The 15,493-nt window shown below is 34.4% G+C and overlaps 1 protein-coding gene across 2 annotated transcripts in view; it reads left to right on the forward strand.

Moving 5' to 3' along the window:
- The window catches only part of LOC147822677 (uncharacterized), a 31,776-nt gene that overhangs the window by 4,975 nt on the left and 11,308 nt on the right, over positions 1-15,493 (forward strand). Inside the window, exon 2 of one of the 2 annotated variants that reach the window (XM_087195833.1) lies at positions 10,479-10,567. The exons of the other annotated variant lie outside the window; for it this stretch is intronic. Within the exon in view, the coding sequence (XP_087051959.1) occupies positions 10,549-10,567 (19 nt within the window). The 5' untranslated portion in view covers positions 10,479-10,548. The remainder of the gene's footprint in view (positions 1-10,478; positions 10,568-15,493) is intronic. 2 annotated transcript variants of the gene reach the window in all.

Genomic DNA, 15,493 nt, shown 5'->3' on the forward strand with positions numbered 1-15,493 from the left:
TTCAGAGGATACAGTACACAGATGGCTGGTCCTGTTGCTTTTGGGCCTGTGGGAGGGAGCTCATGGTAAAGAAAGCTGTTCACATCATAGTAGCCAGGAAACTAAGAGAAAGAAAGATGAGCTGGTATTGCAGTACTCCCTTCATGTGCTTGACCCCAGTGACCTATCTTCCTTCCACTATGGCCCACCTCATAGGAGTTTTATCACATCCCAGTAGTGCTATGGTCTAGACAGCCTTCAACACATGATCTTTGAAAAAAATTCAAGATCCAAACTGTAACATTCAGTCTTAGGAGCAGAAAGAATAAAGAAAATGAGCGAAACCCAAGGGATCCATGGTGTATGAACAAGAGTACCAAAATGCACACTACACAAGATGCACAGGAGAACTGAAAGAAAGAGAACATTAAAAAGGAAAAAACCCTCAAGATTTCACAGATTTGACAGAGAAAAAGAGTAAGAACATTTGAATAAATAGAAACCAAAGGAGAACATTATACCAGCCTTATAGAAATAAAAAGGATCATAAAATAATATTATGAACAATTATTCTCTGACAAATTACATATGGAAAAAATTCCCAGAAACACAAATTACCATAAATAAGAAAAAATAGAACAAAAAATATGAACAAATGTATAACAGACAATGAGATTGAATCAATTAAAATATATTTAAATAATCTAACAAAAAGTCAGGACCAACCGACTTCATTGTGAATTCTGAGACATTTAAAAAGTAGCATCGATCCTTGTGAAATCCTTCCACAAAAATTGAACAGGGCACTTCTTAACAAATGATATGAGACTGGTTTTACCCTGATACCAAAGCCAGAAAAGGACACCATAAGAAAATAGTAGACAAATATCTCTTTTAAATATAGATTCAAAATCCTCAACGAATAGCAGGAATTTGAATCCAAGAGCATAGTAAAGAATTATACACCATGATCAAGTGTGATACATCCTCAAAATGCAAGGATAAACATTAAAAAGCTATTGGCGTATACATTATAATAATTGAGTGAAAGAAACAAATCACATGATCATCTCAATTGACACAGAAAAAAATAACAAATTCCAACATACTTTCTCGATAAAACACTTAGGAACAGAAGGGAAATTTCTAAATCCACCAATAATGTAATATTCAGCATTGAAACATACAGTGCTTTAAGATGAGGAAGAAGACAAAAAGATATCCCCTTTCACCATTGCCTTTCAACATTACATGGGAAGTTCTAGTCAGAGCAATTGAGCCACAAAAAGAAATGAAATGCGTACAGATCAGAAATGGCATGATTCTATAAAAAGAAAATCCCAAAGGATCTTACAAAAAATAAAGAGACTAGGGCTAATAAGTTTGTCAAAGTTATGGATACAAGATTGACACACAAAACTCAGCTGTGTTTCTATACACCGATAATAAGCAATCTGAAAAGGAACTTAGTAAAACAATGTCATTTACAAAAGCACACCAAAATAATAAAAGACCTAGGAATAAATGCAATCAACTAGGTTAAAAACTTATATGCCGAAAGCTACAAATCATTAAAGAAACTTAAGAAGTCCAAACTAAATGGAATGATATACCATGATCCTGCGTTTGGAGACTTATAAATGTGACACAGTACTTCTTAAAGCCGTTGTTAAGAAGGCCATTGTCCTCAGGCTGTCTTTGTATTATGATTCCTACATAATAAACTGCAACCTGTGCTCACTTAGTCAGCACGTATACTAAACTGCAACCTAACTCAATACATTAACGTACTGAGACCTAACATAGGGTCTCGTTTTAATAAATAGCCAGGACTAGCCAATCACAAGGAGCTGAGCTTTAGAGAATCTGAATAAACTTCAAATAAGATAAATACCTAGCTCAAACCCATCAAGTTATTTCTCTCTTATTTCCATAAACATTTTCTCTTGATAAGTTGACTATCTCAGGTATTTGTTATAGCAATAAAAAGCTAATACATTTACCAAATTAAAAAAAAATCTCATCAACAAATGACACTAGGACAATTGTGAATACATATGCAAAAGAATGAAACTGGACTTCTATCTCATGCCATGCACAAAAATTAACTCAAAATAGGAACATGCTCTAAATAAAGATAAAACTCTTAAAGGGAAACATAGGAGTAAGTTTTCATTCCTTAAATTTGGCAATGCATTCTTAGTACAACAAAACCACAATCAACAACAATAAAAATAGATGAATTGGATTCATCAAAAATTAACTTTTATGCACAATAGAACATGATCAAAAAAGTTAAATAAAGCATCTACAGAATGGAAGACAAAGTGTTTTCAAATTATGTGTCTTGTAAAAGTTTAGTACACCAAAATACATAGAAAAATTCTACAACTCGACTACAAAAAGACAACCCAGTTGGGGTTGTAATACTCCCTGCCATGTCTCTGTTACCTAGAATTGCTTTTGCTATTCTGGATCTCTTCTTGTTCCAAATGAATTTTTTGATTATTTTCTCAAGGCCCATGAAACTATACTACAAAGCTACTGTGATAAAAACAGCATGGTACTGGCAAAGAAACAGACCTGAGGACCAGTGGAACAGATTAGAGGATGCAGAAACAATTCCAGACACACTCAGCCACCTCATCTTCAACAAAGGAGCCAAACACCCTCACTGTAGGAAAGATAGCTTCTTTAATAAATGGTGCTGGAGCAATTGGGTTTCAACTTGCCAAAGACAAACTAAACCTATATCTCTCACCATGCACTCAACTAAAATTGAAATGGATTAAAGATATAAATATTAAAACAAAAACACTGAACTGGCTGGAACAGAGGTTAGGTAGAAATCTTGAAGACATTGGTATAGGAAAAGATTTTATGAACAAAATCTCAGTTGCCCATGAACTAGCACAAACAATCAACAAGTGGGATCTCTTCTTACTAAAAAGCTTCTGCACAGCAAGCAAAACCACCAGCAGTGTGAAGAGACAACCCACAATGTGGGAAAAAATTTTCACCTGCTGTTCCTTAGAGAAAGGTCTACTATCTTGAATCTATAAAGAACTTAAAAAAATCAGACCTCCCAGATTTAAAGACCCAATCCAAAAATGGGCATCTGAAATGACAGACATTTCTCAGACAAAGAAATAGATATACCAAATAAACATATGAAAAAATGTTCAACATCACTGGTCCTTTGAGAGATGCAAATGAAAACAATGCTGAGATTACACCTCACCCCAGAAAGAATGGCTGCTATCAAGCAATTAACCAATAACAAATGCTGGAGGGGCTGTGGGGAAAGAGGAACCCTGCTCCACTGCTGGTGGGAGTGTAGACTGGTGCAACCACTGTGGAAATCAGTATGGAGATACCTCAAAGAACTAGGACTGGAAGTCCCGTTTGATCCAGCTATCCCCCTACTGGGTATCTTCCCCAAAGAACTAAAAGAATCATACCACAGTGATATGTGTGCACCCATGTTCATAGCAGCACAATTTGTAATAGCTAAAACTTGGAAACAGCCCCAATGCCCATCAACTGGAGACTGGATAAAGAAAATATGGGGTTTTTAAAATATAAAATGGAGTACTACTCAGCCATAAAAAACGAGAAATTAGAGACATTTGTAGCTAAATGGATGCACATTGAGGCGATACTCTTAAGTGAAATAAATAGGACATGTGTAAATACCAAATAGTTTCTCTAGTGTGAGAAACTGAAAGTGTAAATAAGTACTAAAAGGTATAATAGATAATGTGAAATAGGAAGAAAAGGGGCAAAGGGGCAGGGGAAGTGGGAGGGATAGGGGAAAGGGAAGAAGGGAATGGAATTAATATGGCAAAATGAAAAAATGGAAACAAAGTCTTTGTAAATAGAGAGGGATGGAGGGGTTGAAGGGAGGGTAGGGGAAGGGAGAAAAATAAGAACCAAGAGAGCATGTAAAGGTGCAAATTTCCAATAATGAATGTCATTATATTGTATACCTAAAATGTACTAATAAAAGGATATACAAAAAAAGACAACCCAATTAAAATGTAGACTAAGAATTAATAATCGTTCTTTAAAGAATATATACTAATGGCAACAAAATATGAAAAATGCTCGAAATTATAAGTAATTGGGGAACTGAACATCAAAACCACAGTGAAATTCAACTTCACACTGACAGAGTGAGACAAAAAGGGAAATAACAGGTACAAGTGAGGATGTGGAGAAATCAGAACACTTGTCCATTGCTGATGAGAATGTGAAATGAGAGAAGCCAGTATGGAAAACACTTTGATGATTCCTCAGAAATCTAATTGTAGATTTACCATGTGTCCCATGTTTTCATTGCTAGGAGAACACTCAGAAGAACTGAAACAAATCTTCAAGTAGGCATATCTACATGTTTATGCATAGCATCACTATTCCCAATAGCAAAAAAGTGGAAGCATCTGAATATCCATCAACAGATGAATGGGCACACCAGATGGTCTCAGATACAGATTTAACCCTTAAAGAGTTCTGGAAGGAAAATTATAACAACCATTCCATACCATAGAATTTTATTCAGCTATAAAAAAAAATGAAACATGCTGGAATGCAGATGAACTTAAAACATTATTATGAATGAAAGAAGCCAGACACAAAACTCATATTATATATCACGACATTTATATGAAATATTCAAAATATGTAAACCGTACACATTTCTTCGAAAAGATATACCAATGGCTAGCAAGACATGAAAAGATGCTAAAAATTATTAGTAAATAGGAAAATGAAAATAATAATCAAGTGGTTCTCAAGGAACAACAGTTGTGGGGAGATTGGAGCAGAGTTTAGGGATAATGAGATATTCTCAGGGATGATAAAAATACTTTGGAGCTATGTAAAGGTAGTGGTTGCACAATATTTGCAATGCATTCAATAACCACTCCCGAAATTTTTCACTTTAAAATTGATAATTTTATATTATGTGAACTTCAACTTAGCTAAAGTATTCGTTCAATAACCTAATCCCACCCAAACAAAAAATGTTCAGAAGTTTCTTCTTTTTCCTGTGCGTCCATAGAATTGATATGTGAGGAGACCTATAGCCATGTAAATATGAAAAAAAAGTTAAAGCACTTGAAACTTATTTTGTAATGTTCCATTTAAGCTATGTCAATATAAAAATGGTGAAACAATGTGAGTATTATTTTTAAACACTCACATAGACACAACACTCCTACTTTATCTATCCTTTATACTGCCACTAATGAACCCAGATGCACTCTAATGAAAGCTGGTCTTGGAAACCCTGAACTCCTAAAATCCTGATTGTCTTAAACTAAATAGGGCCAGAGAGAGAGAGAGAGAGAGAGAGAGAGAGAGAGAGAGAGAGAGAGAGAGATCAGTAATATACGTTGAGAGATATCAGTAATATACTTTAGAATGAGATTAAAAGGAAGTGATTAATATTGTTATAGTTTAGATCTAAGATGACCTCCAAAAGTCTCACATGCTAAGAGCTGGGGCATTCAGAAGGTGTTTGAATCATGGAGCTGCTTTACTCATCAGTGGATTATCCATTGCTGAGTTCATAGGTGAATGTACCCTTAGAAGGAGGGGCCTGGTTGGAGAACATGGGTCATGGGGATGTAACCTGAAGGAGTCTATTCTCATATTCTCCCCCCGCTCCTTCCCCCTTCCTCCCTCCCCCCACCCCCTCTCATTAAGCAACTTTTCTCCACCTTCCCTTCTGCCAGAGGCGGGCTTAGAGTCAGCTGACCCTGGACTAAAAGCTCTGAAACCATGAGCCAAAATGAATCTTTTCTCCTTTAAGTTGTATGTATCAGGTACTTTGAGCAATAAAAAAACTACACATACAAATATGCAAATTACTGAAGAGGTAAAATTCAGAGTTGACAGCTGCCTTTATTTGGAAAAATTGAGTAGTGAAAGGGAGAGTGATTGTTTGGAAAATTATGCCATTGACATAACACAAAAATTTAGGAGAATTTACCTGAATGAGGCAGAGGTTGAACTAGAAACTCATTTTTTTTTAACATTTAGTGATTGAAATTGGTGTGGTTCTTCTGGGTATGTTCATCTAAAAGACATCTAGATTATGAACCTGGAGAGTTCTGAGAGACACGATGGTGTTCATGGGTATAGATTATTTCATGTAAGGAGAATGTACAGATTGAGAAGGGAAGGAAATGGTAGAATCCAGGTGAACTATCATCATTTGAGGAGTAGATTGGGGCTAGCATTTTGATCTCTAGGTTCCAAGGCTGATTTCTTTTTTCTAGTTAGGTCTTATTTCAGGGAAACACAGCTGTAACTTTACTCTTCAAGGATATAGCGATGTAAAGCAGTAGGAAAGTAAGTGGAAAAGGGAGAGGCAAACGCATTATAGGGTGAGAAATGGGGGTAGCAGCTTTGAGAGTAGCTTGGATTGATGATACCTGAAACCACACCTCTGAATACTCCAAGAAAATAAATCACTTTAGGTTCTGAGAGGAACTGCAGTTGGTCATATGAAAGAAGGAGGAACACACTGTATTCCAACATTTCTCATGTGTTCCTTTTGTTATTTATCAACTAACATAGTTTCAGGAGTTTGCCTTTAAAAACCTTTTTACTAATTTAGTAAATAACTAAATCACTAGTGCACATTACAGTTTAGTTTCCATTAAATTATGCTATTATATAAGTAAAGCTTAAAGACTAGGATTACTAGTTTCAAAGAAAAATACACCAGTTGTGGAGGAAACTATGAAGGTGGATGGGTGTGGGGTAGTAGATACTATTGGATCACCTATGTTCTGCAGCAGATTGAGACATTTGGTTCTGATCCAAGTAAACTCTGAATGAAATTCATTCTTTACAGTGAATTGAATGTAAATTCCTATAGAATTTACTGAAAATGTGCCTCAGATACAACAAATTATCTATCAGATATAGAAAAGACAAAGTAAAATACAATTTATGAGCCTAGAGCTAATGTTGGAACTCCAAAGAACTTTGCCAACCCAAATCGTTGGTGAATTTGGTCATATCCATCCTGTTCTGTCCTTACTTGAGGGATTTGCTTGCATTTTGATTAAGCTGTTTGTCTCACTGTGGTCTCTCGTGTAACTCAGGACCACAACTCCTATGAGAATCCTCTCCTGCTAACTGAGTGAGTCAATACAACCAGGAAGGAGGCACCCTTCTGCCACAGTGACTCACCATGCATGAGACTGGGCTGGTGTCCGGGGGAGGGAGCCACCGCGTCTCCTTACATGTGGACCCAGTGTCAGCCAAGGCTGGTCAAACCACCAATTCCACATGTCAAATTAGGCCTTCGTCTTGCAAAGCTACCAAGAAGTCATTTAGAGGTCATTGGTCTATTCTTCCCAGCTCTGTTTGTAGAGTTTTCACACAATGTTTATGTTGGCTGGAAGAAGCTCCTAAAGATTCTAGTGGTAACGTGAGAGGAAGGGCCGAAATGATGGCAAAACATCCAGGAAACCAATGTTTATTCATTACTACGAATTATTTCAGAGAAAGTTATCCATAGTGCTTTTTTTCCCTCTTGCTGGGGATTTTCTTAGTCTTTTTGTAACTTGATATTCTTGCTGTATTGAAAGAAAAGTTCAAGCAAAACCGTTGTTAGTAAGTAATTCTTGACTTTTGGAAGCACCATGTTGATGTAAAAGTTTCTCCATAAAATTCTGCCATCCATTTGTTTTTTTAAAAAAGATAAATAATACCAGCAGACTACAATGCTGAGCATTTGTTCTTGGTGAGTTCACTCACCATAAGAAAGAATTGATAGAAATGGAACAGAATAGAGAATGCAGAAACTCCAGACACATACAGCTATTTGATCTTTAACAAAGGGACCAAAACCACACATGGAATCAACTGGAGACTGGATAAAGAAAATGTGTTTTTAAAAATAAAATGGAGTACTACTCAGTCATAAAAAGGAGAAATTAGAGACGTTTATTGCTAAATGCATGCACATTGAGGCCATACTCTTAAGTGAAATAAATAGGACACACATGTGTAAATACCGAATAGTTTCTCTAGTGTGAGAAATTGAAAGTGTAAATAAGGACTAAAAGGTATAATAGATAATGTGAAATAGGAAGAAAAGGGGCAAAGGGGAAGGGGAAGTGGGAGGGATAAGGGAAAAGAAAGAAGGGAATGGAATTAATATGAGAAAATGAAAAAAAGGAAACAAAGTCTTTGTAAATAGGGAGGGATGGAGGGGTTGAAGGGAGGGTAGGGGAAGGGGGAAAAATAAGAACCAAGAGAGTATATAAAGGTGCAAATTTCCAATGGTGAATGTCATTATATTGTATACCTAAAATGTACCAATAAAAGGATATACAGTTAAAAAAAAAAGAACTAGAAAAAAAACACATATGGGAGGAAAGATAGCCTCTTTAATAAATGATGCTGGGAAAACTGGCTATCCACATGGAGAAGATTGAATCTAGACCCATATGTCTCAACATGTGCTAAACTAAAATCAAATGGATCAAAGATCTAAATGTTGAAACAGAAACAACCTTCTGGAATATAAAGTGGATAAAACCTTTGAAGACATAGGCATAGGCAAGAACTTTCTGAACAGAACCCCAGTGGTATAAGAAGTAGGACCAAGAATCAACAAATGGGAATATATCAATTATAAAGCTTCTGCACCCGAAAGGGAAGAATGAACAGAGTGAAAAAAAACAACCTACAGAATGAGAAAAAATTTTGCCATATTACTCAGAGAGAGGAATAATATCTAGAATATATAAAGAACTTAAAAGAACTAACCCCCCAAAATGAAAGACCAAATTTAAAACATGGGCAAGTGAAATAGACACTTCTCAGAAGAAGTACAAATGGCCATTAAATACACAAAAAAATTTCAACATCCCTGAGCATTAGAGAAATGCAAATTAAAACAACACTGAGATACCATCTGACTCCAAAAAGAATGGCTATCATCAAGAAATCAAAAAAATGACAAATGTTGGCTAGGATGTGAGGGAAAATGGAACCCTTCTATACTGTTGGTGGGAATGTAAAAATAGTACTATTGTATGGAAATAAAAAGTATGGAGATTCTTCTAAAAAATAAAACTAGAATACTGTTCTAGTTCCAGTTGTTCCCCTTCTAGGTGTCTCCCTGAAAGAGTTGAGAGGCATCATATTACAGTGATAAACGCTTATCCATTTTCATAGCAGCACAATTCTTAATAGTAAAATATTGGAAGTAGCCTGTATGTCCATCAACAGATGAATGGATAAAGAAAATGTGGTATTTATACACAATGGGATACTACTCTGCCATAAAGAAAGATAACCTTCAGTCATTTGTAGGGAAATGGATGCACCTTAAGACCATAATGTTATGTGAAATAAATCAAACACACAAGCTAAAATATCACATGATTTATCTTATACAAGAAACCCACAATATAAAGAGCAAAATAGGAAGAAGAGAGATAGATCATTTTCAAATGGGAAAGGAATTGAGATGGAGGAAGTGATAGAATTATTGAGGTATGTTTTTGTTTAGAATTTTAGAGAAAATGGATTGGATCTATATCCCTCCTTCCCTTTCTTCCTCCCTCTTTCCCTTTCTCCCTATTTCCTTCCCTTCCTTCCTTTCTCCCTCTATCTCTCCTACTTCCTTTCCTTTCTTTCTACCTTCTTTTTCTTTCCCTTTTCCTTTCTTCTTTCCTCTCTTTCCTTTCTTTCTTCCTTCCTCCTTTATTGTTTCAGAAAAAAAGAAAATCTACAAAACACAGTTTTCATGTCTGCCCTTATTATTCAGGTTGAATTTCAGCAATTTAAAGGAAGTTTGTCTTTCCCAAGAACTTCCTTAATATCTGGTTAGAACAAATTTCATGGTACTTAGGCACACCTATTACCTATATGAAATAAACTTATAAAAACATAATAACTTAAACTTTTGACTTAATGATACTCACATATAAATATTGTATGAACATGAGCTCCTTGAAAATAATACAAATAATATAGCTGTATAGTGAATGAAGAGTAAAAATCTTTTTCTAAATAACCTCCACTTTCTAATCCCTTCTCAAAGATGACTGCTGCCAACCATTTAGTATACAGTCTTTCCAACATTTTTTCTGTTGTAACATTATATACACTAGCACTGGGAGCCAGTACAGGTAGACAGGCAGATCACATTGGAAAACGTCTTCGTTTTTGTTTCCCATTGCCTCCTTAAATGTGCTCATTAGGACATTCCTTTCTTGGCCAATGGATTAACTGGGTATGTCTATTAATTTTTCTACTCATTCCTAGTTAGACTCCTAAGTTATAAACTACAGTTCTACACTAGCTATCAGAAGGGCTAGTCTTAGGTATTGATCAGCACTCCCATCTCCTCTCAAAGCGAGGCCAACTTCCTTCCCCTGGCAGGGCCCATTGCAAATGGATAATTTGCTGTTAGATAAAGAGATGTGTTTTGTTTCTTCCTTCTTTCTAACTTGACCTCTTCCCAGACTTTCTGGCGGTGATTTCTAACACATTGGACATGGAACCAAAGGAGTAGGGAATGGAGAAGAAAGAGAGATGATGGAATGCAAAAGTGGTAGGAACCATGTTAACTTTAATGTAATTTTGTAAGATAACCCTGTGGTATGTGGGCCAGGACATTTTGCTCTACTATCATATGCTTTTTAAAAACCCTAATGTGAGAGTCTGGAGATTTAGCTCAGTGGCACCGTGCCTGCCTTTGCAAGTGCAAGGTCCTGAGTTTGATCCCCGGTACCGGGTGGGGGTGGGGGGGGACCCTAATGTGTAAAATTTATCATCTCAACTATTTTTAAGAGTATAGTTAAGTAATGTTAATTATATTCACATGGTAGCTGAACTGATCTCTAGAACTTTTTTATCTTGTACTCTAAAACTCCATCTATTGAACAGCTCCTCATTTCTACTTCCCCCGACTCCTGGAAGCTCTATTTTCTGTTTCTGGTATCAAATAGTATCTTTCTGTTTGTGATTGTTTATTTCATTTAGTACAGTGTACTCAAGATTTATCCATACTGTGGCACATTAAAGAATTTCTTTTATTAATGCCTGAAGAACATTTAATGATATGTTTACACTACATTCTCTTATACCACATGAGCTATAGATATCTCCTGAAGATCCTGCATTTACTTCTTTTGTATATATACCCAGAAATGGGATTTCTGGGTCATATGATAGTTGTATTTTTAAGTTTTCAAAGGAAATTTCTATGCTCTTTTTCATGAGTTTACACCAACAATCCACAATGGCTCTACTTTTCCACAGCTTAGTAATGATTATTTTTTGATTTTGGGGGTGATATCTTCTTGGATTTTTAATTTTCATTTCTCTGATGACTAATGCAGTAGAGAATATTTTCATGTACTTGTTGGGCATTTGTATATCTTCTTTGGAGAAATATCTGATCAAGCCCTTTGCCCATTTTAATCAGGGTGAATTTTCATATTATTCATTTATTTATTTTTTGTTACTTGTTGAGTTGTATTTCTTCATATATTTTCACATTAAAGCCTTATATGTATATAATTTGCAAACATTTTCCCCTACTTTATAGGTTGCCTCCTCACTTTGATAATTGTTTCCTTTGATGAGCAGAAGTTTTTAAGTTTGATATAGTCCCATTTGTTTATTTTTGCTGTTGTTTCCTATGGTTTTGGTGAATCAAAAAAAATTAGAAGATCTAGTATTGTAAAGATTTGCACCTATGATTTAAGGCTTTAGGTCTTAATTTTAGGTCTTTCATCCATTTTTAGTTCGTTTATGTACAGAGTACAGTAATGGGCCAACTTTACCCCTTGCATGTTGACACCCAATTTCTTCAACATTATTTGTTAAAAAGTCTATCCTTCCCCAGTCGGAGGTTTGTTGCCCTTGTCCAAGATTTTTTTAATCATATACACATGGATTTGTATCTAGAATCCCTATTATGTTCCATTCTCCAAATGTCTGTCCTTCTGCCAATATCACAGTTTTGATTACTGTAGGTTTGTAATTTTTTGAAGTCAAGGGGTGTAAGGTCTCCAACTTTGTTCTTTTTCAAGAGATTGTTGGCTATTATATATAAGCCTTAGGATGGTTTTGCTATTCCTGCAAAATATTCCAATCTGTAAACTTAAGTAATTTAGACATTTTAACAATATTAAGTCTTCCAATCCATGCAGGTGGGTTATGTTTTCATTTATTTGTGTCTTTAATATCTTTTAGCAAAATTTCATAATTTCCAATTTACAAGACTTCCTTCTTCAAGTTTGTTTCTAAGCATTTTATTAGTTTGATGTTTTATGAATTAGACTGATTTTAAATAATTTTTTGTGGTCATATATGGAAATGCAACAAATTTTATAAGCTGATTTTATATTTTGTAACTTTACTGAATTTGGGAATTAGTTGTAATAGTATTTTTGTGTGTGTAATCTTTAGAGTTTTCTGCATATAATTTAAGACAATTTTACTTCCACCTTTCCAGTTTAAATGCCTTTTATATAATGTGCGTGTGTGTGTGTGTGTGTGTGTGTGTGTGTGAGAGAGAGAGACAGAGAGAGAGAGAGAGAGAGAGATTACTCTGTCTAGGACTTCCAGTCATACCCTGAGTAGAAGTAGTGAGAATGAGCTTCCTTGCCTTTTTCTGATACTAGAGGACAAGCTTTGACCATTTACTATCATGTTATCTGCAAGTTTTTCATATGTGGCCTTAATTCTGTTAAGGTATTTTCCTTCCATTCCTAGTTTATGTTTTTATCATGAAAACATGTTAAATTTTGTCATGTGCCTTTTGAGTATTGAGTTGATCATGTGGATTTTGTCCATTCTGTTTATGTACTATGTTGCATTGATTGATTTTCATATATTGAATCATTCTTGCATTCTATGAATAAATCCCACTTGGTCATAGTGCAAAATACTTTTCATGTACTGTTGAATTTGGTTTGCTAGTATTTTGCTCAAGATTTTTCATTAATAGTCATCAGGTATATTGCCTTAAAATTTTCTTGTAGTGTATTTATAATATCAGGGTGATACGGGACTCATGAAATGGAAGTGTTAGAAGTGTTTCCTTTTCTTCAAGGTTTAGAAGAGTTTGAATGGTATTGGTGTTAATTCTCCTTTAACTGTTCTGTAGAATTGTACAATGAAGCCATATTATCCTATACTTTTTGGGGAGAGATTTTTGAATACTGATTTCATCTCTTTTTTTGGTTATAGATCTGTTTAGACTTTTCATTTCTTCATAATTCAATCTGTGGAGGTTATATAGTTCTAGAAATTCATCCACTTCTTCTAGGTTACCCAATTTCTTGTTTTATAATTTTGTACTAGTCTCTTCCAATCATTTTTATTATTTCTGTGGCATCAGTTCTATTATCACCTCTTTCATCTGATTTTATTTATTTAAATGTTCGCTACCTTTTTTTCCGGCCAATTTTGTTGCTCTTTTAAATAAATCAATTGTTGGTTTATTCCATTGGTTTTCCATTACCTATCTCATTTATTTCTCCTTAATGTTTATTATTTCCTTACTCTACTAACTTTTACTTAGTTTATTCTTCTTTTCTAGTTTCTTGAGGTGTAAAATTATACTGCTGATTTGAGATTGTTTTCTTTTTAATGAAAGCATTTACACTATTGACTTCTGTCTTGATACTGCTTTTACTGCGTAAGTTTTGGTATATTGTGTTTTCATTTTCATTTTTCCCAAGATATTTTCTAAATTCCCTTGTGATTTCTTCCTTGTTCTTGACTGTTGAAGAGTGTATTGTTTAATTCTTATATATTGGTGAAGTTTCCAGTTTTCTAATTTCATTCCATTGTGGTTATAATTGATACTTAGTATGATTCAGTCTTTTTAATTTGTTAGGATGTTTTGTGGCCTAACATATGGTCTGCCTTGGAGAATGTTCCATGTGCATTGAGAAGAATATGTGTTGTGCTGCCATTGGGTACAGTATTCTGTATCTGTCTGTTAGGTCCAGTTGGTCTACAGTGTTGTTCAAGTCCTCTGTGTTCTTATAGATCTACTCTCTTGTTGTTCCATCCACTCTTCAAAATAAAATATTAAAACTCTCTGTGATTATTTTGTTGTTGTCTGTTTTTCCCTTCAAACATGGTGTGAATATTTGTTTGGAACACTTTGGAGATCTGATCTTAAATGTATGCTTATTTATTATTGTGACAACATTCTGGTGAATTGACTTTTTACCATTACAAAATGTCCTTTGTCACTTAGAAAGTTTTTGACCTTAAGTCAATTTTATCTAATATACATGTGACTATCCCTTCTCTCTATTACTGTTTGCGTGGAATATCTTTTTCCATCCTTTCATTTACAATCTATTAGTCTTCAGGTCTAAAATGAATCTCTGATAGGTAACATATACATGAATATTTGGTGGTTGTCATTCATTCAGGCAATCTATGCCCTGTCCTTGGTATGGTAACTCATTTACATTTAAAATGATTACTGATAGGGAGACATATTCCTGGTATTTACCAGTTGTCTTTTGTGTGTTTTGTAACTACTTTGACCTTCTTTTCTTCTTTTGTTGACGTTTTTGTGTTGTATTGAATTTTTTTGTAGTGACATATTTTCAATATTCTCATATTTCTTGTATGTCTTCTAAAGAAATTTTCTTTATGGTTACCATGGGATAACATAAAATATCGTAAAGTTTATCAACTTATTCTAAATTGCTAACAACTTAACTTCAATTACATACAAAAACTTTACTTCTTTATATCTGTTTCTCTTTGATTTTGTTATATATGTTATATGTCTTTTTTATATTGCATAGCCATTGACAGGCTTATAGTTATTTTATGCTTTTGTTTCTTAAATTCTATGCTAGAATTAAAGGTTATTATAATACTAGGGAATTCTGTATTTATCTATATATTTACCTTGGTCACAGATCTTTATATTTCCATGTATTGTGTTGTTATTTAGACCCCTTCATTTTGCTCTAAGAAGGACTCTTGTTAACATTTCCTATAGGACACATCTGGGGTGATGAATTTCCTCTGCTTTTGTTTATTTGATAAAGAATGTGAAAAGAACCTCTAGAATTCAACAATGAAAAATGAAACAGATTTATTTTATTATTCCATGTGTATCCATTTATTTCTATTAAATTTTGTCTCTTTACAAATATATAAATTACACGTATCATTCTCTTAAATCTTTCCTTTGTAACATCTATTTTACATATTTTAGAATTTTTCTTTCTCTTCTATGTATCTAAATTGTTCTTTCATTTATAAATATTATCGATTTCATACAGCATCAAAGGAATCTTGATTCTTCCATTTTACTAATTTATTCTGTCACCATTACTTTCACTGGCACTGTATTACAATTCTAAAATTTTTGGTTCTATTTATGTATTTATTTTTGTTTTTTGTTTTTTTGGGGTTTTTTTGTTTTTTTGGTACCGGGGATTGAACTCAGGTCCTTGAGCTTGCGCAGCAGGTGGCGAAACCACTGAGC

This window comes from Heterocephalus glaber, unplaced genomic scaffold, assembly GCF_053883595.1.
Source record: "Heterocephalus glaber isolate CG9 unplaced genomic scaffold, H.glaber_assembly_v1.0 deba00001610, whole genome shotgun sequence".
NCBI lineage: Eukaryota > Metazoa > Chordata > Mammalia > Rodentia > Bathyergidae > Heterocephalus > Heterocephalus glaber.